This window comes from Schistosoma mansoni, assembly GCF_000237925.1.
Source record: "Schistosoma mansoni, WGS project CABG00000000 data, chromosome 3 unplaced supercontig 0044, strain Puerto Rico, whole genome shotgun sequence".
Classification (NCBI taxonomy): domain Eukaryota; kingdom Metazoa; phylum Platyhelminthes; class Trematoda; order Strigeidida; family Schistosomatidae; genus Schistosoma; species Schistosoma mansoni.
The window spans coordinates 514,010-541,375 of NW_017386006.1; the positions used below are offsets into that span (position 1 = coordinate 514,010).

At 39.3% G+C, this 27,366-nt stretch overlaps 1 protein-coding gene across 2 annotated transcripts; it reads right to left on the minus strand.

The window, feature by feature from the left end:
* Positions 1–10,513: 10,513 nt before the first annotated feature.
* Smp_000240.1 lies at positions 10,514–17,771 on the minus strand (the record flags this gene model as incomplete). Of its 2 annotated transcripts, XM_018791426.1 has the most annotated exons (11): positions 10,690–10,935; positions 11,882–12,336; positions 12,424–12,547; positions 12,583–12,683; positions 12,722–12,760; positions 12,854–12,882; positions 13,184–13,262; positions 13,302–13,403; positions 13,437–13,547; positions 13,582–13,845; positions 17,730–17,739. In XM_018791426.1, the coding sequence occupies 11 exons, from the start codon at positions 17,737–17,739 to the stop codon at positions 10,690–10,692; spliced, it is 1,560 nt and encodes a 519-aa protein (XP_018645374.1). The 2 variants fall into 2 exon arrangements, with proteins under 2 accessions (XP_018645373.1, XP_018645374.1); XM_018791427.1 differs by having other exon boundaries at positions 10,514–10,935; positions 11,882–12,547; positions 17,730–17,771.
* Between the last annotated feature and the right edge of the window lie 9,595 nt (positions 17,772–27,366).

The following is a 27,366-nucleotide window of genomic DNA, read 5'->3' on the forward strand; positions in this document are numbered from 1 at the left end:
CAATATATGAAATTCGTGATAGTTCGCACTCGTCGAGACGACAAATTTGTAATGTTGAGGGAATTGATGTTACTTGTGAGAATGGAACCTGTATGATTCCCTGTTACAGTCATAACATAGAACACAAAACCTACGTCAGATTTGTCTCGATCTTATGAGGGACAGTCAGTTTTACATCTATCAGATCATATTAAACCACGCTTCTGAAGATGATCACCTTCTGAATCCTGATATTAAACGTCATTTAAACTTGAGATCTTACATACGTAACAAGTTATTTACAACTAAACATTTATTCGTGACGAATAACTAGCCCACGTTTCAAGTCAAGAAACAGATCGAGGGATAAAATAGACTGACCGAAGATATAACACAGCGTGAACCGCAATATTATGATAAGTTGTGTTGGAAGATGGTACCTAGCAAGTGACTTCTCAATATCACTTATGTAACAGATGCATTGAGGGTACAAACCGCACAGATTACAAACCTCGTTCCGTTGTAATGGTGACATGTTCTAAATTACCATATTTTATTTCTTAAAGCCGTACACTATCCCAACCTCCATCGCACTGGTTATCTAATTGATTTATTTGACTTTAAATAGCACAGTCCTCCTTTCAAAGGATCGATAATTTCCTACCCACTCAAAAATATTTATCTCCTGATATTTTCTCCTAAATTTGCACTTTATTCCCTTGTATTCCACAATAATAGCTCCGCCTGGAGCCCCTCTAGAGTTACTGCCAGAGAACACATTATGCCGAGAAATGGAAACAGATATCCCAACCTCCATCGAACTGGTTATCTAATTGATTTATTTGACTTTAAATAGCACAGTCCTCCTTTCAAAGGATCGATAACTTCCTACCCACTCAAAAAATATTTATCTCCCGATATTTTCTCCTAAATTTGCACTTTATTCCCTTGTATTCCACAATAATAGCTCCGCCTGGAGCCCCTCTGGAGTTACTGACGCTCCCAAACCCGGATAAAGTGGGTTGGGCATGGGATTAGCGATCCCATCCCGTAGGAAACTAACTCGCTAAAAAAACGCCAACCAGAAAAAAGAATTCGAGCCATCTAAACTCTGCCCTGGAAGTTAGATGTTCGTTTAGAAGAGTTATGACACCCCATGATGAAAGCCGAGTTCCTTCGGAAGTCACGAGGTTGATGCCCATTCTGACAACCAGAGCAACGATTATTTCAGGTACAGGGAGTGTTGGTACAATGTGGGAGTCCGGGAGAGTTGTCAAAGTTGCTTCGGAAATAAAAAGATACAACCTGGAGGTTCTTGGAATCAGTGAGACACATTGGACAACAAAGACTAGCTTCAGGAGATCTGCTGATATACTCCGGTCATAAAGAAGAAAATGCTCCACACACACAATACGCTAAACTGATGCTATACGAACAAGCACAAAATTCACTTATAGGATGGGAATCTCATGGACCAAGGATCATCAAAGCCTCCTTCAAAACAAATAAAGAGGGCATTACAATGAACGTCATCCAATGCTCTGCGCCTACTAACGATTACAATGAAGACGTTAAAGATCAATTCTACGATAGACTGCAGTCAATTGTCGAGAAATTCCGAACAAAGGACTTGACCATCCTATTGGAAGACCTAAATGCCAAGGTTGGAATGGGCAACACCGGATACATCATGGGACGTCAAAGACTGGGAGAAGGAAACGAAAATGATGAGAGATTTGCAAACCTATGTGCCTTCAACAAACTGGTCATAGGCGGTACCATATTCCTACACAAACGCATACACAAAGCCACATGGATTTCACCGGATCACACCACACCATATCTGCATCAATACAAAGTTCAGAAGGACGATGGAGGATGTGAGTGTTATGACTTTATAAAAAATAAGAAAGGACACGCTAATTCGTCAATGATTTTATGTCCGGCTTTTATCACGTGAATTATCCACCAATCGAAACACGACTTTTCCGATCTTAACACTGCGACAAATCAATGACAATCAACTGGTATGAGCAGTCTTAGCGTCCTTATTGGTCCTTTGTCCGCCTAGCCCTTCCAATTGAGTCCAGAACACCAGTTACAGCTTCAGATATGCGACTCATTTATTTCAAGCATACTCGGTTTATATACCAGATAGACAGACCACATCACACCATAAAATAGAAAATAATATTTGTACAAGATCGAGTCAAATGTGGCTGTGGACGTGGGATACAATAGTCAATAAACTAAGTATAATTTAGGAAGAGTAATTCGTATGATAATAATCCATAGATCAAAATGAAGCTTATAATAAGATGAATATGGACATACACAATCTAGTTATTCAACAGTTAAACAATAAGAATATACATAGAATAATCGTCCATTGATAGGCCCCGGAAGTTACCCGTACTTATGTCTTCGCTAGGATGTAACAGTGAGAACCAAGAGAGGAGCTGAGGAGGAGCCTCAGATCATTACTTGCTGGCCGCCAAGATGAAACTCAAGAAGCACTGGAAAACGAGGTGGACATCACAAAAGTTAAATACGGCCTTTCTTCGAGATACTGACAGACTCGACGAATTCAACATAGACCTCAGCAATAAGTTCCAGGCCTTTCATAATCTATTCACTGAAGAAGGAACTACTATGGAGAACAACAGGAAAGGGATTGAGGCAATTACTTCAACATGTCAGGAGGTTCTGGGCCACAGGAAGCACCGTCACAACGAATGAATCACTGTCGGTACACTGGATAAGATTGAAGGAGGAACAAGAAGGCAGCAATCAATACCAGCCGAACAAGAACAGAGAAATTCAAGGCACAAGCTGAATACACAGAAGCAAACAAGCAAGTGAAGGGGAGCATCAGAGCCGACAAACGTTAATATGTGGAAGATCCAGCAATGACAGCGGGAAAGGCTGCAAGCGAAGGAAACATGAGACAACTGTATGATACAACAAAGAAACTTGCTGGAAATTACCGTAAATTAGAAAGACCAGTGAAAAACAAGGAAGGCAAAATAATCACCGACATTGAAGAACAACGAAACAGGTGGGTAAAACATGTTGGCCCGCAAACAACTGGAGAGATCAGCATGTCCATTAGACAAATCAAAAGCGGCAAAGAAGCAGGTTTAGACAACATTACAGCAGAGGCACTGAGAGCAGACACAGCAGTAACTGCAAAGATATTCAACATTCTTTTCAACAAGATTTGGGATGAAGAACAAGTAGCAACAGACTGGAAAGAAGGACAACTGATGAAAATACCAAAGAAAGGCGATCTCAGAAAGTGTGATAACTACAGGTTTATTATTTAAGCACATAAATATTGGTACAAAGAAGCACCAGATACATATGCGCCGCACAAATCTCGTTTGATTTGTGTGAGGGCTGGGATACTGCCCAGGTGCCCAGACCGAGGCAGGTGACTTTCTTAGGACCCACAAGGCAGTGGAGCATCGTAATGAGATGCAGTCCCATGGTAGCCGATGACCAACGATTGATTTATACGCCATTTGTTCCCTCAAGATGCTGGAGCCCATGTGCACCATCAGTTTGGAATCAGGGTTTTCCAACTCCACTAGGTGGACTCGCGGTGTCCACCAACTCGGTTAAAGCGCTGGACATTCGCTTTTCGTTCTCTCAGTTTCGTAAACAACAGTAATGCCACGAGAAGGCAGTAAGTAGGACTTCCCTGGCAGAGGCCATATACGCGTGGTCATGTTAGAGCATTTCGAGAGGGAGAGCGGACTCTCCCCACTCTCGGCCGTTCCAGGGCATTTGGGGGCGATAACTACAGGGGTATCACTCTTCTTTCAATACCAGCAAATATTATCAACAGGGTATTTTTAGAAAAAAGAATGAAAGACTCCGTAGACGCCAAACTTCCAGACCAACAGACTGCATTCCGTAACGATCGATCACATACAGACCAAATCGCAACTCGACTGATCATTGTAGAACAATCAATGGAATGGAATTAATCACTCTACATCAACTTCATTGACTACGAGAAAGTATTTGATAACGTGGACAGAACAATACTATGAATGTTTTTTCTGCACTACGCCGTGCCTGAGAAGATAGTCAATATCTTAGGAAAGTCCTATGATGGATTGAACTGAGAAACCATGCATGGAGGACAATTCACTGACTCGTTCGAAGTAAAGACCAGTGTCAGGCAAGGTTGCTTGCTCTCCGTGTGATCAACTGGATCATGGAGACGTCAACATCTGGGGGGAGGCACGGGATACAGTGGACAGCTAGGATGCAGCTGCACGATCTGGACTTCGCAGATGATCTGATTCTTCTATCACACACGCAACAATACATGCAGGAGAAGACGACCAGTGTAGCAGCAGTAGGTATCAATATAAACAAACGGAAAAGCAAGACTCTCCGATACAATACAACATGCACCAATCAATCACACTTCACGGAGAAGCTTTGAAATATATGTAAAGACTTTTACATATCTGGGCAGCATCATTGATGAACACGGTGGATCAGATGCAGATGTGAGGGCGAGGATCGGCAAAGCAAGAGCAGCATATTACCAACTGAAAAACATCAGGAACTCAAAACAACTGTCTGTCAACCAACACCAAAGTCAGAATTTTCAATACAAATGTCAAGACAGTTCTACTGTATGGGGCGGAGACGTGGAGAACTACGAAAGCCATTATCCAGAAGATACAAGTGTTTATTAACAGTTGTCTGCACAAAATACTTTGGATCCGTTGGCCAGACAATATCAGCAACAACTTACTGTGGGAGAGTACAAACCAGTTTTCTGAGGAGGAAGAAGCGCTGGAAGTAAACAAGATACACAATGAGGAAAGCACCCAACTGCGTCACAAGACAAGCCCTCACATGGAATCCTGAAGGCCGAAGGAGAAGAGGAAGACCAAAGAACACATTGCGCTGATAAGTGGAAACAGATATGAGAAGAATGAACAACAACTGCATAGAACTAGAAAGGAAGGCCCAAGACAGAGTGGGTCGGAGAATGCTGGTGGCGGCCTATGCTCCATTGAGCGTAACAGGCGTAAACAATACGTGGAAGTACTACAAATGTATACATTTCTCATACCCACTTTCTGACACAAATTAATGCAGTGACAAGTCATACTAATCCATCTTAACCAAAAAAAACTTGACATTTATTTATTCAGACCAATTATGATTTTGATTGTAAACAAAATATTCTGCTTTGTTCCGTTCTCACTACTTAGACTTATGTTTATTGTATTTCGGTTAATTATTCACTCTGAAAAGTGGCTTACATTAAGTCGCAAAACATAAATAGATTTTCTACTTATTGGGATATCAGAAGAAAATTTTTTTCACTAACTTACTACCCAATGCTCAATTTATTTGAAATTATCAAGTTTAACCATGAAACTGATAACTACAACCGCAGTAAATGTTTAATCTACGTGTAGGCTATTGGTTATAAATTGATATAATTTGAGGTATATAGAGACATTGAAATTTTTCTTCAGCTCATCCAACTGCTCGTAAAATCCATGTTGAAAAAGTTTGTATTTTATCAATTTACGAACAAGAATGAACACAGTGAGCTTCCATTTTTAGATTGCTTAGTAAAAGAAATCGAAATGGAAATCTAAATCTATCCATCTACCGAAAACCTACACACTCAAATCGTTATATTGTCTTCAATTCAGCACATCCATTCAGTGCAAAGATCTCGCTAGCCCTAAATCTTCTTAGAAGAGCTAACAAGATTAATAAATCGGAAGAGGATAAACAAAAAGAAAAGAATGTGATTCACATATTACAATTTAATAATCTTCCAATGAAGATTATTAGAAGTGTATCAAGACGAGACATTTTACTGCTAAATAATACTTCAAATGGATTGTTACTGCAGTTTCACCATACCGCCAAGGTACAACAGAACTCAAAAAAATTTTAAAACAACACAGAATTAAAGTATATCACAAAACAACGAACACACTTCGAAATACCTTATTTCGCTTAAAAGAAAAACTCCACTTTATGTCAACACAGAACTGTGTCCACAAACTTAGATGTGTCGATTGTGATGTCTTGGAGAGTTGATTAGCAAAATCTTGACTCGAGCCAAAGAACATAATAGGCACACAAAGAAGCCGTCTCCAAGAAATGGATAGACTCCAAATTCAGCAATTGCAATACACACCATTTTAAACAACTAGCATATCGATTTCAAAAACACCGAAATATTACAAAAACGTTTCCCCAACTACAAGGAAAGGAGAGTGGCCAAAGCTTTCCGTATGATGCTCAATAGAAAAGAAGGCCTCACTTGACATCCAACTTGGACTATCTACCCAAGCTACCATGTCTAATATTATTCACATTTCACATTATCATACATACAAATTAAACTCTATCCTTTTGCACCACAAAGGTCACATTCTCTCATCCCTGACCGCATTCAAATCTACATACATGTCGCGAAACGACATTGACTTCTTCAGACATGTTTTTTGATTGATCGCACATAAATTCTTGCGTTGTTCCTTTGTACTATTTGAACTTTGACTTTGAAGAAGTGATCTACACTGAGTCACGAAACGTCAAAATATCTAATTTTTCTATGTATCGGATATTACAAATATTTTATTTTCATTTATCAGTGTTTTAAAAAATACTGACTAGCAATATAAATTGAAAATGTAAGCACACAGACAAACTAAATAATTAGCCAATTACACTAGAGTACTATGAACATTAGGACTAGTGAAGCGTAATCACAGAAGAGTAAATAGATCGATTGCATAAATCTGCGCCGCTGACTCCAGCAGAGAGATAGAAATCCTCTTAACATTGTAAATCAGTAGTTAGAAACTAACCAGTTGCATAGAGTGAATCTTAGTTATTCTATGAATGAAATGCTTTATCAAGACTACTAAAAATTATCTTGACTCAACATTGAAAGAGACGAAGTTTGTGTTCATTACTCTACTTTTTTCCAACTTAAACTAGCTGATGAGCTTATTACTGATTGAACTTAGCTCACTGTCATTTTACATACTATATACAAGGGACTATTTGAGCACTGAAATGAAAGTTGCTCAAAGTTTCTTGGTTATTTCTGGTAACTCCTACTGAAACCAATCCACGAGGAATGCTCCCCATGGACTGATGGCACTTTCAAGCCATTTAAGATGAATACACGGTACGGCAATGACCAGTGTTCAGAAGTGAAAGACCACAATTGGTAATAGTCTTGTTGAGACTTTAAGATATGAACAACCAGGTCATTTTTATACAAAAGGCACATGTATCAAGAAGATGGCCTTTCATTAGTGACTATGAATGATACAAGATTGAAATTAAAGTTTCAAAGCGGTTGGATGACTATTTAGTCCTTTATTTGACTGATATCCGACAACCTTCATTACTTCTACAGTTCAGACAGAACTGTTTGGAAAAACTACATGAACTTATTTTAATTGCTTTAGCTTCCTACAGTCATAATTAATATCTGAATGAATTTGTCTACCTTTTCCCAAACCTAATTATCCCCATGGTCCGATATCTATTTTGAATTGTGATATCAACATTTCATTCCCGTTATATGTATACGTAATCATATTCACTGACTAACCACCATGCTAGATCTGTGGTTTTTTCCTTTCAAATGAAAAGAGACGAACAGCGCAGGTCGGAATGCTTATTGCTCTTAAGAAACCATACTGACACTATTACCACAGGTTTATAAAGAAAAGTGGTTGAGAAGGGTATAGACTAAAGTACCAACACTTGGCATCGGTTCCCCCTGAGATCGTGAAACAACTTAATCTAATCAAAGCATCCCATTTACAAAGAAACCCATGAAAATAATTAAAAGAACAGAAGAATTTACATTAGTAAGTTATGCATTCACCTAAGTAGGTGGTAATTAACGCTTTATTAATCACAATCCATCAGAGCAAGTGCAATCGTTCAAGATATGGAGATTCTAGTATAAATGTAGGGGAACAGCCCAAATAAACAATACTCAGTGTTGAGCGTGTTCCTTTACCTTTTAGAAGCTGCAAATACTTTAAAGGAAATCAATGTAATACTGGAGACTGCATACAAATTAAATGACGTCGGACCAAGTATACATCCTATGGCAGCTAATGTATTCTGGCTCTTCTGTGACTTTATGTAGATGCGATTGATTCGTTCTCGGTCATGTGAACCGATAATTACCGTATAATTATTCAAAGGATCGACTAGGTTCTGAACATAACTAAAAAATCCAAACCCCGATAACGCTCATTCATAAGCTTGGTACAACTCAGGATATAGCGAATAACAAAACAGTTTAGAGCGATGAGCACCAGTATAAAAACCAACACTGAAGTGAAGGTACATCCAACTAAGAGACCACACCGTTACCCTTATTGGAAATACAAGTACATAAACGTAGACGGCATTTTATGACAAATGCTCTGAACTAATGAAATGAATAGTTTCATATTTGAAACGAAAAACTGTACAGAAAATCAAAATTAACCTTAATTTTTCTGTGACGAGATTTTACTGACGCTAATTGGTGTATCCTGAAAATATTCTCCAAAACAGGCAAAGAAATAGTAATGGTTGAAGATCCCAATCTAGGAAAACGGGTAGTAATCAAATTTCACAATAAATACGATACTGAATAGTCAAATACCTCTGTACAGGAAAACTATCAGCTCTAATCATATGTTTAACACACCATAGGACCTGTCACTTTAACTGGTCGGGGTTTCACAAGTCAACTAAATCCCTCAATGTGTGGAAAAACTAGTTATTTCAACACAATCTGATGTCACTAACCTTGAGAAACTAAGTCGATCAACAACCCAAATTAGTGTACTAATATCGGACCATAAAGCAGTGAATCGTACTCAGTTTATGACAATAAACTGTGTTTCGCCGCATTAAAAGTATGTGTGGACACAGTGATAAATCCCCATAACTTTGTGAGGGTACCTCTAAACAGAAAATTGACTAAACGGCGCTCTCATGTTTGTTGAATATGAAAACCCATTACCATATAAGTATACACTACTTGCAAGTGCAATTTTTCATTCACTTCTTCCAAATAATAGACTTGCACTCAAGTTTTTCATATTTGAGTAGGATGACAAGCCGTTACCAGTTTATTAGTTACAACTAAAAATACTCCGAAACAGATTAAACTGAAGACTATTTCTCTAGAGATATGGAATCTGCAACCGCTGTCAGTTGCTTACAGGGACGTGACAAACTGAGTATCATCGAAATGCTGAGTCTTGAAATGTAGCGCCTCTTACATCTTCCCAGTGTAGACAGGCATCTTTATTATGGGTCGTTGTATGGATGTTGTGATAGATTAACTAAACGATCAAGGAAACGAGACCCGGATTAGTTCACATTCCCGATTCTCTGAGTGTTAAATTTCGTGGTATCAAGAATAAACAGTTGGCACGATTCGCTTTAGTCAGGTCAGTGACGCGAAGGGTTTGTTCAAAAAATATCAAGAAACACTTCACTTGTGAAAGTTATTGTCAGATCAGATTATATTATTAATATAGTAACTATAGAACGAAAGATTATAGTACCGAAGATAGTACGGAAGTAAGCCATTCAGAGTGACGAGTAAGAATAAAGGTCAGTTGAATGCAGCAATACTTACCAAGCCAATTTTAATGACCGCTTATTGCTTCAATCGGTGAACGTCTTGCAATACTCGACAGACACTTGAATCATTATTTCTACGGTTATTTTTTACAAACGCCACAAATATTAAAATTATTACCATAATCAGACAACGCAGATTAACTGGATTAAACACTGAGAACTATTTAGCTATCTACTCGATGTCGTTACTCAACAATTTCATGTAGAATTAACATATGTATAGTAACAAACTGCTCCTACACGAAACTCTAGCCAATTGAGGAGTATCTCCGAATTCATATATTATGCGTGAAATAATGATACAGCTGAAATTTAACCCATTAGAAAATCCAGTCAGTACTTTATTAAAATTTGAGATGATGCATAGATTTTAATACCAATGCCCAAATAAAATAGTTCAATCTTGTAGCTAGTGCACAGAAAGTAACTGCTTAAAAATAATTATATACAGTCTGCTAGAATGAATTCACAAAAGGAATAAGAACTTCATTGTGGGAATTCTCATTACTTACAGTCCGTATGGTGAAATGGATTGAATTTAAGTGCGAAAATAAACACAAAGGCTGACTGTCTTCATTGGAATCTGCTAGGTATCGTTTAATCAAACGACCCAACTATCAGAAAATCTGATGCTATGATATTTTCTTGTATCTCACATTAGCACTTAAAACTAACACTACAGTCGCTACTAATCCTGACTAGACAAGAACTGACCATACCTGATTTTGTTTTCTTCAAGTAGATTGTAATAAGAGACGTTATTTGGCTTCTACTAAATTCCTTTCATCATTTAAATAGAATAATTTGTGTTAAGTTGCCTGGAGTTACGCTACGAATTCGGGATCAAAAATAAACTAAGCCGGAGTGGAGCATATAACAATTATTGGATTAAATGACCATAATTACATAGTTCAAATACAATATTTCACAAACCATCCAGTTAGTGAGACAACAAAGACACCAATTGCAGAGACCTGAAATGCATCATGAAAGCATATTTCAAGATATTTTCCTACAATGACAAATTTAGATTACTTAATAAGGCGCTGGACGTGCTCGACCTGTTCCAACACTACTTCCGCGCATGGGACCACCACCTCGACCTCCTCGATTGGCGCCTGAAGTGGGATTCATTGCCCCGCCTCGTCCAAATCCAGGATTGCTCTGTTGAGAACTGGAATTCATAACTGCGACAGGTGGTTGAGCACTTCGAGTAGTTGCATTTAAGTTATTTCTAGAATTCGTATCAGGATTATTAGATCCATCGCCTGAACGTGTTGACTGAAAAGAATTAAATGCAACGATTAAAAATGATGATCACATGAAGTTTCTGTAAACAATATGAGATAGCAAGAATTATTAGCGATGTTGTTTGGCAAAAACTAAATGATAATGAAACGTAGAGGGGTGTATATAACTATCCCAGTGATGAAGTTTATAACATAAATAAGTGTTTTTAAGTCATAACTTACCCGAGAAATTACATCAGTATAAGAGTTTGTTGGGAGGCTGAATATGTAGTCTAATAATAAAACCTAGGAATTTCGATGACAAGATTTCTTACTTCCAACAGTAAAATTAGTGCACAAATCAAATAAATACAGCTCAAGACCCTAACAAGTAAAGTAGATACCTGCTATCATCTGTGATGATGTAGTTCTCAAACCATGTAGTTTATTTACAAGTCGGCAACCCACTTATTCAAGACTAAAAGACTTAAGATGCCAACGACAATGGTAAAAGAGCTTCGGTTACTGAAAGGTGGTTTAAACTCCTATCACAACAAAGACAGTTTTAACGGACCGTTAGTGTTATTATATGATAGCTGAGATTCACAAATAATGCTTCAAACTCTAGAAAGTTTTGTTTGACATGATAAGGATATTAAAGTTGTCGTGGTTAGTTTCACTGCTACTTTAACGTACCAACATACTCAACGAGAGAAATAAATCTAAGTACCTCACATCTTTCCTATCAAGTCGTTAGTAGCGCTTAATTTTCTGTACCTGTATATATACCGATTTAGATTCTTGAACGTACTACTCGCGAAATAAGAGCAAACATTTAAAAACAGACAATAAAGTAATAACCAAGATTGAAACAAGGTTTATTTCACACACAACCTCAAGCATAAATTGAAATACTTCAGACTGAGTGGTGTTCTCAAGAGTTAAAACCTATTTGGTGACTACATACCATTTAAACACGAAAACTATGATAAACCTACCTGGCATCTATTACATTGTTCTCGCCACGAAAAGTTGATATTACCACACTGTGGACAGCTCCAGTCACCTTCTCTTGAACCTGCTTGAGCCGAACCGACGCTAGGCCTTACAGAAGAACCATTAGTAATTGCTCCACGGGCACCTCGAGAGGCTGTGCTTGCCCCGCGACCCATACCTGGATACTCCTTGGAATCAAAGTGGGCTGCCAGCTGAGGGTTGTTCGCTGTAAGTGCGGCAAGGCTGGCTGCAGCAGCCGCACTGTTATTCATCAAACTGGCAACAGTGTTCCCACTGGCAGCCGCAGCTACAGCTGCAACAGCCAGAGCAGCAGCAGGGTTGTTTGGTCCATTTCCATTTCCTCCCAGCAAACCACCACCTCCAGGTGGGATAATAACTGGTCTTTGACTGTTAATAGCTTGTTTGACTTCAATCTTTCTTCCCAAAAACTCATGCTCTAGTAGAATTACAAAATAGAAAATAAGCAGTAACGACAAATGAAACATATTGGGAAGTGTTGAAGTACACCATGTTAGGAACATACCTTTAAACCACTGAATAGCTGATTGGACACAACTCGGATCCTCATAAGTTACAAGCGCTTCCCCTTTAGGTATACCTTTTTCTTTAAATATCCATATCATGGGCATACCGCTTTTGGAATTGATCTATATTGCAAATTATCATTACTGTAAATAAATACCTTTATTTTCCCAACGACACCAAATTGAGACTTCATCACATCATGATCAATATTTTGAGGCAGATTACTGACAAAAATTGTATCTTCCCGGAGTCCATCAGCTAAACGATCGGTTTTACTTCATGAATGAACAACTTACGATTAGTGACACTGGGTAAGTTGGAACCCGACCGCGAACCTAAAAGAGGTAGGACGAGAAAAATGATGACTCATATAAAAGCTGCTGAGTTCTCAGCTAGCAAATTTGAAAAATTCACTGGAAATAACTTACCGCCAAACTTGTTATATCCACCTCTTTGGCTGAAAAACACTAATCTTCGTTAAATTCAAAATAGTGAAAACACAAAAACACCAGAAGACAACTTGCTTCTGTAAAAAAAATATTAAAGTGGGGAGCCAAAAATACCAAGACTCACACATATACCATAAAACCATTGATTGGTAATTACCAATAAAGTTACCCAAAACACTGACGAAAAACACAGCTCCCACTCAAATTGAACCAAATACGCGACTGATTGGGAGACACTCAAAAATTTCGATCAAAACTCAAAACACCGTTCGATATTCAGATGTACCAAAGATTTTGGATTTAACATACCTGCTGCCTCTTCCAGAGCCCAATCCACCGCGAGTGTTTGTGCCAGTTGGGTCTTGGAGGAAAGCGACTGGATTAAAACCTGAAATTCAGAAATCTCGGATAGTCAACAAAATCTAACCTGCAAGTCCTTGTTCGTGAGCTATAGCCTCTAAAATCGCTCCATTGGCAGACATTGTTTGTCCAAAAGCATTAGCCATGAGTGGACCAAACTGTTGCATATCTATAGAAATAAAAAACGGTTATGTTGCAGTACCGGTACTGAAGCCTGCTTGGACAGCTGACAATCCAGGAGGCATCCCTTGCCCCATCCCAGGATACTGGTTGAATGAACCAGAGAAATTAGGATAAGCAAAGCCTCCAGCAGCTGAAAATCATAAACAACAAGTTATCAAACAAACCGGGTTGCATAGGGACTTGTGAACCGTCTACCTGACATACGGGAATCGAAGAGGATTGGTTGTAAGCAGACCCTGTTTGGTCAAAATTATATGAAGCAGCTGATTGAGCACCAAACATAGAGCCCGGAACTCCGGCAGCTGGGTTTCCTTGTTGGGAAAGAGCATAACCTTGAAGCAACTGAGCGTTTTGGTCACTTGCTGTTGGATAGTGGAAAGGAGGGTAGCCAGCTTGACTGGCCTGCTGCATGTTAGCGTAAGCGAACTCTAAAACCAAGGAAAAGACATATAAACTTGTATTTCGGCCAAAAATAAAAGCGGAAATTCATTTCGACAAACCAAGTATTGCATTACTTTCTGGTTATTAACGTAAGACATAAAACAAAAAGCAAATCCGACAGTATTTAAATAAATGATGTCTTAACCTATTCACTTCGAAGATTTAGCTTTATTTGAAGTCCTTCAAGCCAGTTGACCTGATTCATTTAAAGGGAAGTTCGGAATAATTCATATTTATTACAACAGTCAGTGGGATGTTCCATTTAGGCAACCAAGATTTTTGGCGGTGCTGCATTCTCAGAACGGTAAGTTAGGGCCGAAGAGGATCGACCCTAAATATTTCAACCATTACCTTATCTCAGGGATTGCTGTTTTAATTGGTTGGGCTTTTTGGAGTACGGAGCCAACACTTTACACTTATAAAAACGTCGTGTGATCGGCCTTCAGCAGTTTTCCTCCGGGCTTCGTTGTATGCTCCTCGATTGGTACAAGTACCACTCACCTTATTCAGGTACTTTAAAAAGAAATATCTTCCCACACTACGAACTGGAAAGTAACGGTCGCCCTCGTACTTCAGAAAGCACTAGAGATAAGAATCAGTCAGCTACAACGTAAGACAAGGCACATATGCATTGATCCAAGTTGCCACTTCTCATTAGCATAAGATGAACACCGAATTCATAGTAGTTACTTCAATGGTAGTAACATATAAAAGATTGTGCATAAGGATATAATACGGGAAGAAAGAATTAGTTTGTAGAAAGACATGAATTTTAATCTCATGGTTCAAGGGAAGACAAAAATGTATGCACCTACGCCACAGTGATCGATTTTGAGCCATGTCACCCAGTCTCCAACCATTGGTCACGTTAGTCACGCTGACCCCAACCATGTAGTCTGCAACTACCAACATGGCTCAGATCATAAGTCAGTGGCTTCAACACTGATGCCAGGATTTGGTTTGGCTGCCCCTAGCTTTCTTCCAATCATCCCCAAAGCTGACTAGTGTTAAGGATGGTTGCTACTACCTTGACGTGGTGGACGCGCTTGTCTATCGTGATGAACCAATCAAGCTATACTGGCTAGAACAATCGTTCCTCAAGGTCCTACCATGCCAGACAGGTCGACTGAAGAGCAGTGAGACTAAGAGCAGAAAACCCAAAGTCCGAAGGTTGTCGTACTGCTAACTGCAGAGTTGTGACGACAATAAGGCGTTTCCTTCCGACGACTAGCATAACAGCGATGCTGCCTCCCGACAAGGAGGGGTGGGTTTAGAAAAGGTCGACTCTTAAAATACACAACTCGCCTTACCCCACAGATTTCCATCTCCGGTGGTAAGATCCTAACAATCACAGAGCTAACACGGAAATTACCCACAAAACGTTCAGTCGTGATTGACCTGAAGCGGCTTTCTCTTTGGGCACTGTCATGCTTTAAGTCATTTTCTTTTTCAGGTACTTCTAGAAGGACCCTTTCACGGTGGAAGCAACCGGGAAGTGATAACCGCTCTCATACCTCTAACAGCACTCAAGACCACTGTATTCATAGAAACGTGAATACACTTTGGAAAGAACTTTTCATAGTTGCTAGTTGTGTTTTTTTATCATGGACTGACACCAGCTATTATGCCGAAACTTCATTTAGCCAAATGAATGGATTGATTTCGCGCCAAAATCCAAGACCTGTTATCGTAAATGCCCTGGTACGGCCGAGAGTGGGGAGAGTCCGCTCTCCCTCTCGAAATGCTCTAACATGACCACGCGTATATAGCCTCTGCCAGGGAAGTCCTACTTACTGCCTTCTCGTGGCATTACTGTTGTTTACGAAATTGAGAGAACGAAAAGCGAATGTCCAGCGCTTTAACCGAGTTGGTGGACACCGCGAGTCCACCTAGTGGAGTTGGAAAACCCTGATTCCAAACTGATGGTGCACATGGGCTCCAGTATCTTGAGGGAACAAATGGCGTATAAATCAATCGTTGGTCATCGGCTACCATGGGACTGCATCTCATTACGATGCTCCGCTGCCTTGTGGATCAGACGTTTAGGCCAAAGGCTCCGGGTGTGGTCCTCTAAGAAAACCACCAGCTTCGGTTTGGGCAGCCGGGCAGTATCCCAGCCCTCACACAAATCAAACGAGATTTGTGCGGCGCATATGTATCTGGTGCTTCCTTGTACCAATATTTATCTGTTCAAATAATAATAAGTCTGATTGATTCGTCCGTCAATTATAGTCTCGCCGAAATGTACTACATACTAGAACGAGTAAACAGATTTGAATCGACACTCAAGCAATTAGCCTCGGACCCGATGTCTGCTAACTCAAGCTCATATGCATAAACAAGATTTTAACGAGAAATAAAGATAGTGATGTCAACAGTTATGGAGAATTAACTAGGCGGAAAAGCTCGAAAGTGAATGAAAAATGGGGATACTTTACGTCGACTGATTGCTAGGGTCGTACCTTGAAGAGCCATAAAACTGATATCATTCACTCAATTCACTAGTCAAAAAAATACTAACTCCAGAATGACCCGACATTTGTGATAATATGAAGTCGTTTTGGAGGACCGTGGTCCGCGAGATTTCTCTAAGCGACCAAAAAAGTCGATCACTGCTTAAAAACGGTGAGTGGTGCAGATGCATCCCCTCTTCATATTACACCAAGCTATGAGCTTCATCATTACACTACACTTTTTAATCCTCAAACTTATCTCTTTTTCTCGAACCACTCATAATTCCTTAAAGCTACATTCCGTTGACCAAACTGTCGGTGTGGTATCGCAGCCTGCTGATGGACACTTGTCACAACCTTTATGTTGTCGTTGACCGACTCACGACTGATAAATTGGACAAATCCAGTCCGCTTGTTGATCACATCTAACCTATTTGGAGATTTTAGTTTTTATTGTATTAACAGACGGAGCGTGAACACAGTTCACATTATTGGCATGGTAGCTAACACAAGTATGGTCCCAAAACTGCTACTACACTCCTTCAAAAATGCGGCATAACTCGCTGAAATTGAAGTAACATAGATGATACTTGAGTAACAACCCAGAAATCAATGCACGATTGTACAAAGGAATTTGCAAGACAGTCAACTACACGACAAATACAATGAAACAGGAATATATTGCTTGTAAGAAAGTAACTAACGTGGACACTGCAGTTAGGCATAGTGTTGTCGTACTTGAATGTCTTACCTGTGATGTTATTGGTTGGATGGTGTTACTCAGACACACAATCATCGTACGGTAGGACTAAATCAATTGCGGAATTCAGCTTTTAGGTAAAAGGAAAACCTGCAAATCATGGGCTTTTAGTAATTACCTTCCGTACAGCATTAGGAGCGCGATCATAGTTTAACAATGGTTTCGAACAGGGTGGAAACTCCTTCCGATGGACCTAGACATTTAACATGGAATAGACCGTTACGATTGTTCATATTTGGTGTTCATCTTGAGGCTAGGGCAATAAGAATAAGTAAGATGGGTTATTAGGCTTTCGAGCTTTCCGAGTGATACGTTCAGCTCAACATGCCAAACCGTGCTTGCACTACACAACTTGTGGGAAAGTACATAGTTTGCAGTCGCAAATATGATGTACACGCGCTCGGTCAAATAATCCTAGCCTTCCGATTGTAACTGAGTTTCTGAATGACTGAAAATGGGGGTACTTGGCGTTACAATATGAAGAAAATTGTCATCAGTTCCACACGACCACCGAAATGGCAAACAACTAGTAGAATGCCTGAAACGCAGACAAGACTAGGATTTGAAAAATAACAGACAGTCCCCAAACTAGTTAACTTCTATCCAAGTTGACTACAAAGTAAATTGTAAAAGGAGAATGGGCAAAATTTCTACTCACGGTCAGCCATCTCTGATCAGCGCGTAACGACTGTCTCTCACTGATTAAAACACTTGCAAATACTAAGTAAAATTTCCCCATTAGAAATACTAAAATTTAACATGCCAAGAAGAAAATCCATATTAGTTCTCTATCATAAATAAACTGTCGAGGAAACATTCAACTTCTTTTTGTCAAGGTAATGAATCCTGTGTTTATTTGGTCATGGTGTGTGATGGTACAAATTCAATTTTTTTCGGATTTTCGGATTTTCGTAGTGTAGATAGAGGCCTATGGCCTACGTCATTCCTTTTCTAGTATGCTTCCATAAGTGTCCATTCCTCTCTTGAATGAGTCAATTAAAGGTGCGGACACCACTGCTTCAGGTAGCAGTTTCCAAGAATCCATGACTCTGTGGAAAAATCAGTATACCACGGATATTTCGTTCGCTCTTGGCTCTTGGCTTCTCTACTCACCTCCTACGTCCTCTGAGATGTCTCGAACTGATAGGAAGAAAAATGAAGGATATATCAGGTCCAAAATCATTTCCTAGTGATACTTACATCAAAATCAGATCACCTCATAATCTGTGGCTGAACAGAGTGGAGAGAACTAGCTTATCAAGCCGCTCTTAATATTGTAAACCTCATAGTTTATCGAATCGCTCGGGTAGACTCCCTGATTCCTTTTTCCAGGATATCTGAGTCACCTTTGAAACAGGGGCTTGCAACCTGAATACCGTATTTAGGATTAGTTCTCACAAAGGTTGTGTATACTGTAGCGAACACAGTAGTGTTGTACTTGGTAAAGGTTCTCCTGAAGCCCATAGCGTCCTAAAAGTCTCAGTAACAACCTCGTGGCAGTTGACAGCGGTCTTGAGATCATGACTTAACGTCACCACAAAATCCTTGTGAGACCGCACCACGAGTGCTGGCACTTCCCTTATGCTGTACCTATTTACCCGTGCATCCTCAAAGTGCATGTAGACGCAGTTTGCCGCGTTGATGGATATCAACCACATTTTTGGATGAGCCTGAAGTGCGCATGCGTCTGTGTCTTCTGATATTTATCGCCAGATTTTTAGATCATCAGCATATAGTAACATTGGGGATTCAACTATACTTGGAGGTTCATTTACGTACAGTATAAAAAGTGAAGGACCCAAAACAGAACACTGAGTTACTCCAAGAACTACTGAGATTAACGAAGGGCTCAAGGAATTTATTATTGCATTCTATCCACGACCGACCACGAATTTGTCAAGTTATTTTCGGACACATCTGCTTACTCTCTCTCTCTTCCTCTTTCTTCTGGTGTTCGACTGGATTATGAAGATCTCGACATCTGAAGGAAAGCAAGAAATACAATAGACAGCTCTGAATCAATTAGAAGAGTCGGACCACATGGATGACCTACCCCTCCTATTCCATACACACGAACAAATTCAGGTCAAGACAAACAGTGTAGCAGCAGTCTCTGAAGCAGTAGGCCTCAACGTACACAAGCGAAGAAGCAATATCCTCAAATACAACACAGAGAACACTAACCCAATCACACTTGATGGAGAAACTCTGGAAGAGATGGAGACATTCACGCACCTGGAAAGCATCGTCAATGAACATGGAGGATCCGATGCAGATGTAAATGCGAGGATCGGCGAAGTTAGGATAGCATTCCTACAATTGAAGAATATATGAAACTCAAAACGTCTCTCAACCAATATCAAAATCACAATCTTCAATACGAGTATCAATACAGTTCTATTGTACAGATCTGAACCAACACGAAAAGAGCACAGGTATTTAAAAGCCGTTATCTAATCAGGATACTGGATATCCGTTGACCGGATACCATTAGCAACAGTCTACTGTGGTAGAGAACAAACCAGCTTCCAAGTGAAGGGGAAATTAGGAAAAGACGTTGGAAGTGGATAAGACATAAATTAGGGAAGTAATCAAACTGCATCACGAAGCACTCTGCAACCTGGAATCCTGGAGAGAAAAGGAAAGTAGTAAGACCAAGGAACACATCTTTGTGGTTACGAAGGCTACCCTGTGGTTTGTTTCAGATTCTTGGTGGGTTGTTGAAATCTGTAAACCTAGGCGATCTGGTAGATATGGTGGATAAAGTAATCTGAGTCTTCCTAGACAGCAGTGTTGTAAACTTAATCCAGGTATCCATCACTTCTCGAAACTCATCCGAGTACATGTTCCCCTTGAAGTAACAATCAACTCACCTCTTCTTCAAGTTTCCTATGCATTGTGTATCTATTTTTAACTTTGATGTACGACGTTCAGTTTCTCGAAAACGTTAGTACGACAGGTACTGTTCGCCGTATGGACAACAATGTTACTTCTCAGTGTGATCTTACACACAAACTAGTCACATCATGACTAGTTCATAATATTGGATTAGATCTATTAATCTAGTATCAAAAATAAGCGCACTAACACCGACCTAGAACTAATTCCTACAATCACTGGATGTGTGGAACTACACTTTCTGTCTATGCACATCAGATTCTGCCGATCAATTCCATTTGATCAACCACTTCATCTGCTGGATTTCATTTGTTCTCTAAACAAACTAAATAAGCAAGATGACCTTTCCATCAGATTAGGGCCGATAAGGTCATGTAGTAGCAAATTAATCCCCAAAATCAATAGCTCTATAAGTGTTCAACATTTGACGCCGACCCCATTATTTTCACCACACACACCTAGCTAAAGCTGCTCGGTAGTGCATCCGCACCAGATCATGAGTGCGTACGCCGTACTACACATCCCTTTCTACCACTAGCCAGCTTGGAACAAATGTTCCTCGACACACCAATAGCCCCCCAAATATATCTTCGAACGTCTTCGTTTTTGACTTCCGATTTGACTGGGTTGGCATACTTCGACTATAAATGTGTTACGTGTAAAGGCATTGTCAAACTCCAAATACTTGTGACATCTTTAGTTATAAAACTATGATATCGTGTTAATTCGACGTATCATTACCTATGTTGGACAGTCGCATCACGTCCATTCATTTTGGGTGAGTTGAAACTGTTAATTGAATAACGTAAGTGGAATCCATCACAAAGATTTGGTCAACATTTTCACACTGACCAGCCCAGCTTAGAACCGTTCATCGCATGACTAATTCCTTTATTTCCCATAGTATTTTATATTTATTTTTACCAGTCTTCACTTATAGAACTGTAAGTTCGTCGACTATTTCTTATATTAACTGTTCGGAAGGGATGAAGGAAGCTCGACTGACTTTCGCCAACATCCGTCATTTATGGTTTGGGCAAGATGTGCGTCTTTCCATTGAAGGATGTGTCCACTGCACGGCAGTTCTCTCCTTCCCAATTTATGAGTTTGTAACGTTTCCATTAGGAAAGATATCCGTAGATCAGTATTCACAGACCAGCAAAAATGATGATGTAATAACTTCAATCTACCCATGTTTGTGGGGCAAGACAGTACGGTTCCTTATGCTCATATGGGATATCATGAACTTATGTCATTGATGCTAATTTACCATGCAAAATACTATTTGAAATCATGTTGGTAACCTCGAATTGGTTCCACTTCCTACCGAGAAGTCTTATTACAAGCAAAACTGGATAATTCACTAAAACGAAGCCCGCTCATGACTCCATGAAATCTAAGAAAAATAGAATGAGCTCAAACAGCTTCGACAAATAAGGAAGAAAGCCATTTGTGTATCAGAATACTGTTTTCCTTACTACATTTTTCGACCGAACACAATCCTAAATTTTCCGCTTCGTTTTGAGCCACCTTCGTTTCTACAGTTCGTTGTCCATTCATCACCATATTTACGCTTGTTTTCTTCGACCTGTTGGGATGCTCTTGTCTAAAAATTGTATTAATAGAAGAGAATAAGATTAAATAGTTACACCTTAATTATTCCCCCGCAAGTGGCTCAACTTCAGTAGTCGTGAACACTATCCGACCTGCTCCTTGTCCCTTACCTCCATTCTAGCTACCCCGAGACATACCACCGAAAACATATATGGAACGGGTGACTTCGTCCTGTGTCATCGTTAATGCTTCAGATGTTCCAGAATGTTAGATCCATTTTGAAAGTGAAAATCCCTCCATGCATACATGTGTGATTTCTTCCTTGTGGTTTCTTCATTTGTATATATTGTTAACTTGTTTGATGCTAATTAAGTCTGTAACGTTTAATTTTCTTGGTTTTCTTATCGTTTTTATTGAGTCTCTATGTTCCTTACTGAACTGTATTTAGTTTGTTTTAATTGTCATTATTCTGGCGGCTGCCATATTGACTACTCGATCTTTGATTGTGCGGTTTGATTTTGACTGGGATCGTGCATTTTTGGCTGTAATTTGGAGCACTTTCCCAGATATTGGGACACTTTGTGTTATAAAACGGCCGCTCAAACGGAATCTTACTTGATTTATCCAGAAAGGATAGAACAACACTCACCTTTTGGTGTTTTCGGTAAGTTTCATATATTTCTTACCACTTTGCTATCCATTGTAATTTAGATTGAATATTTTGGTATCAATTGTCGGTTGAATGACTGGGTGGTAATATTTGTTTAGGTAAATTTGTACATTTGTATATATGATGAAATTTAGGACCGTTATTACCCCCAAATCACCTTGTTTTGATTTTGACTGGGGGTGCGCGTCTCTAATTTTACTCGTCAGTTATTCAACAAATCAAACCTAGTTGGAAACTAGGTTTACATCTTACACAGAAGGATATAAAGTCATGGTTTATAGAAGCTTTCAAAGTTAAGTGGATCTACTCCCGACCATCAGTTTTACGTCTCAACGCAACCTCCATGAAGCGACAACTTTCATTTTGACAGTACAAGGCTTACCAATATTAGTTACTTTCATATGTGAGAAGTGTAATTCCCCCTAATTCTATGACAAATGTAACTTACAAGCTATCAACCTAACTGATTAACCAATAACAGTGAAGCCTGTATCATCTTTAACAATTTAATCTTGCTCGTAAACTGGCATGCCTATGTAACATATTGTTCCCTGAGAATAAATAACTATTTCCAGTAGTACTCGATGACAGATGTCTTTGAACTACCCCTCACATATTGAGACAACTGAGTAGGCAGTGTCTGGGTTAGGAATAAGGTACTGGATTGATGGAGTAGTAGATCTTCATCACCGGAGGTGATTGAGATACATGTTAAGTATGCCCACCTATCGCCTACCTCTAAGGGCGACTTGTTTTGGTGAAGAAGTATGCTGAAAGAAATCCAGGGGCAGCTAAACCGAAACATAGAATCCCTTCATGAAGTTGTTGAAAATTGAGTTGGGCCGTTTTATTAGGTGTAGACCGTGTTGGAGTTGGCGAGATTGTTGTAACCAATGGTTGGAGACTTTGAACTATCTTGCACAAAATCTTTTGCAGTAGCATATGCATCTAGCCAGATTAGAGCAAACGCTTCTCGGTATATTGATAACGCATCAAATATATATTTCCAATCTCTTCGCATCTGACTTCTGATTTTAACCGATTGGGGAATATTCGAACATAGGTGTTACTGGTTTATAGTTACAAAACTACAATACCGGTCGTATCTTCAAATTCATATATATTTGGTACAAAGCACAAGAGGTTACACAGAGTAACCACGCCAACATGACTGACCCATCCCATTTCGATCTATTACCTCCGCGTTCGTTATTACTGACCTTCTATCCTTGGTAAACGTGGAATGTGAATTTTCTCAGTTATCTTATGTTGGTCTTCCAGTATCGTGTAGTAAGAACGAATACCACCGCACATCCATTTTTATCTTTCTCATAAGTCTGAGATGCTAAATTCCTTGCAACTTTTAACTGTTTTTATTTGACTAATCTATTTTTCTCGAGTTGTACCTTCTATATCTAATCTTCTCAGTCATCGATCAGACGGCTACTGCCTCTACAATTCCGGGATTTGTTGTGATGAATTCACCTCTCTGTGTTACTAAGGTACAGAAACTTGAACGGGTGTACATACTTGATGGGGATGTTAGATCCCCAGAACTCATCTGGTAAATGTCTTATTTTTGTATTTCTACTTTAAAAACGTGAGTTTCTTATCTTCGAGTTAAAAGCGCTCGTTTTCACCTTTATGTCGCATTCCCCACTTGAGAGAATCTTAAACGCTATTGGTTCGTTGTATCTTTAAGTCTCCTATTTTGTAACGCTTCCTAAGGACAATTTTATGCTGAATATATACGTTTTATTTGTGCCTGTTGTGATTACTTGTGCTTCTGGCTGCTTGTAGAATATACTTCCCCAACTTCGAACTTCGACTTTTCACTCTAGTTAGCGGGGCCGGGACGCGTCAGAATAGCTAGCTTATTGGTCTTTGGTCACAGAGTCTTTGTTCGTTCTCGGATTGAAGAACTCGTAATCGCTTCAAACATAACAATACATACCAGATTCTACATTGTGACTGATGGATTGAGTATCGATCAGCCTTCAAATTCAGCTGATTAACTCGTTCAGTACAAATAACCAGTCAAACTCAGGTTCTGTTGTGTCCGAACGAGAGTAAATTGTGAGTAACTTCCGGGAACTAATTATGAACTGTTATTATTCATACATTCTTATTGTATAACTATCGAGTTGCTATATATATATATATATATATATATATACATTTCTCTTATTACAAGCTATCATTCGGCGTGTTGGCTACTATTACACGATTTACTCTTCTTAAGTTATTCCTAATCTATAAGCTACAGTCTCTCACACACAGCCACTTTTGACTTGATCTTGTATAATTGTTTGTGTTCGTTTTATTGTGTGATGTGTTTTGGTCTGCCAAAGTATAAACGAAGTATGTCTGCAATAAATTATTTATACAGTGAAAGCTGAGATTGTATTCTGGACTCATACGGGCAGGGCAAGGCAAGAAGAACTGATAAGGACTGAGAGTTGACTCCAGGCTGCTTGTATTGGCTAACGCATCATTGGTATGGTACAGTCCCAAGGTCGTATAGGTCGGTGTTCTGATCGGCGATCTTTTCATGTGATATGTTAACAGGTCATGAAAACATAACAGGCTCTAAATCTATGACTAAAGGTCTAACACTTTGTAGAGAGGATGACCCATAAAAGTTAACATAAAAATGAATTTATTCGTGTATTTCAACACTTCACACCTTGTCACTTCGTCGCAATTAACAGACATTTTTTGCACTATATTCCGAACATACTCCCACTGTTTCGAACCTCTTACGCTTAGTCACACTTTAATACACACTGCATTTGGTTAATGTAATTTATCTGCACTTTATTGATAGTTCACTCTGGTGACAGTAACTACTTGGAGTTCAACCCGCTGAATAAACGTGCCTTAGATTTTTTCGTTGCAAACAACAAGACCTCGACTCTTTGTTAAAGCGAACCTTGAAAGTATATCCTAGCGGGGCAAGTACAACCTTTTCTACTTGAACTTATGATAGAATCTTCTTGAGAATACTTTCATCCAGTCCGCTGATAGACTCTCACCCTCGCCGGTCATATACCAAATCCCTTAGATTGTCCTTCTGACCAGAATAAAATATTCTCAGATGCATCAGAAATAAGCGCATCGCCTGGAATAACTGGTGTCTTTCCCATGACCTAGGTGACTGCTCATTTTACAGGGTATTACGTAACCTACATATTCACTGATTTAAATGAGATGGGACTACTCATCAGTGTCGGCTAGAAAAAATTGTGCAAAACAACTACATGTTTCTATAAAACGCTATGACGAAGAAAGTTCACAGTAGGTCGAATATTCTTGATATGGAATACCTAACAGTTCGCAATTCCTATAATAGGGCCATTAAAATACTGGCTAGGGAATTCCGGCACAATAATTCTTAGTCGGTGAAGTTTGAAACACTTAAAATTAAAGAGATTCTAAAGTTTCTGAAATTACACAAGTCCGCTGGTTCGGACTGTATCAAACCAAGAGTCCTGAATGTATATGCTAAACGTCTTTGATTCCCTCTAGCTACTCTCATCAAGCATTCATTAGTCAAGCGTAAACTACCCTTTAGATGGAAAATGAAGGTAGTTATGTTAGCACATAGAATGACAAGAAGGGATCACCCATGTACAAATAAATTTCCTTGCTCTCCTCAGAGGTGAATTACATGAGAAGACTTAATTTTGGTCTCTTCATAATTGACTTTCCAACAAGTTTATTATTTGTCAACTACAACACGGCTTCCTACCTGCCACGAAACACAAACCTACTGACTATCTGTAATAGCTGAACCATCTCAGTAGAGTACAGTTATTCTGCGTATATTAACTTCTAAGACATTCAACAGAGTAGACCAACTCATTCTATCTCGAAAAACAAACTCCATGGGCATAAATGAGTGCCTGATGATGTGACTCTCAAATTGCCTAGACGAGAGATTAAAAGCTGTTAGTGTACCGATCTGTTAGACTGGTTTTCTGTTAAAGTAATGTGACACAAGACTAAAATCTGGGACTGCCCCTTTTTTTGTCGTTGTGACTCTCGGACTCTCCTCTAAGCAGATGATATTAAAATCTAGAGGGAAGTAATTGGCCCAGATTACATTTTCACTCTCCAGGGAGGCTCACATAGAATACAAGCCGAAAACCACTTCCAGCTCAATATCCAGAGGTGTAGAATGCTAGTAAGGAACAGCAGAGACACTATATCCACCTCGTACTTCTAGATGAATTCCCGTGTCACCCGGGTGTCTCTTTCCACTGGCGTTCTTCAGTCAACAAAGCGAAATCACTGTCAAAGTTTCTTTCTAAGGCAGGTTGTAGAGGCAGTGAAATGTCACTAAGCACTAGCCAAATCATCTGGGAGTTGGGTCACTGAATATCGAACAGATCATCGATCCCTGTTAAAGTCAAGGACAACAAGATGCGCATCAACTAATCATACTGCATGGACTGGCTCATGCAGTGGTGGTCTCATTAAAATCTCTGTACTCATTCTTACTAATATATTTATGTAATCATGCTCTTTGTGTTATACAGTCTTCAAAGCAAACATAGTACTTTAATACGTCGAATGTGGTAATCCACGTTAGATGCTGACCGCGGGTGTGACTTCGAAGTTAGCTTGTTCGTTACACCGTTCCCGTCTAACTCGAGTAGGCCCATAATCATTCGACATACATCATCAAAGTTGATGGTGATAACCTGACTTCAGAATAATCCAAGCTGTTCTTAGTGTTATCACAAGATCTCACCAAGAAAGAAGCTCGTGCGTTATGCCCTAAAAAGGATACTGCTCTCTTGAAAATTATTAAAAGATGAGCAATTAAATATGTACTCACGCCAAAAAATAAATGATATTCAGCTCGCCTAAAAGTTACTCCAAGTATTACTCCCAAATCACCCCTACTATCGAATAAACTCCTTTACTATGCAGTTTATAAAGAGAATGGCTTGCAAATCATACTTCCTTGTAACGAAGAACACACTCCAACTACCTAGACACAGACCCAAAGGAACGAATTATCCCCTAGTTCATCCAAGCTGAGCTGAAGTCCATCTATCAGTTTATCGACAGAGTTTGTACTAATAATCCTATTAGCTGTACTGATCACATTTCATGAATGCCAAGCCATAACATCACTTCGCTTCAACGAAAGAGCAAACTCAGA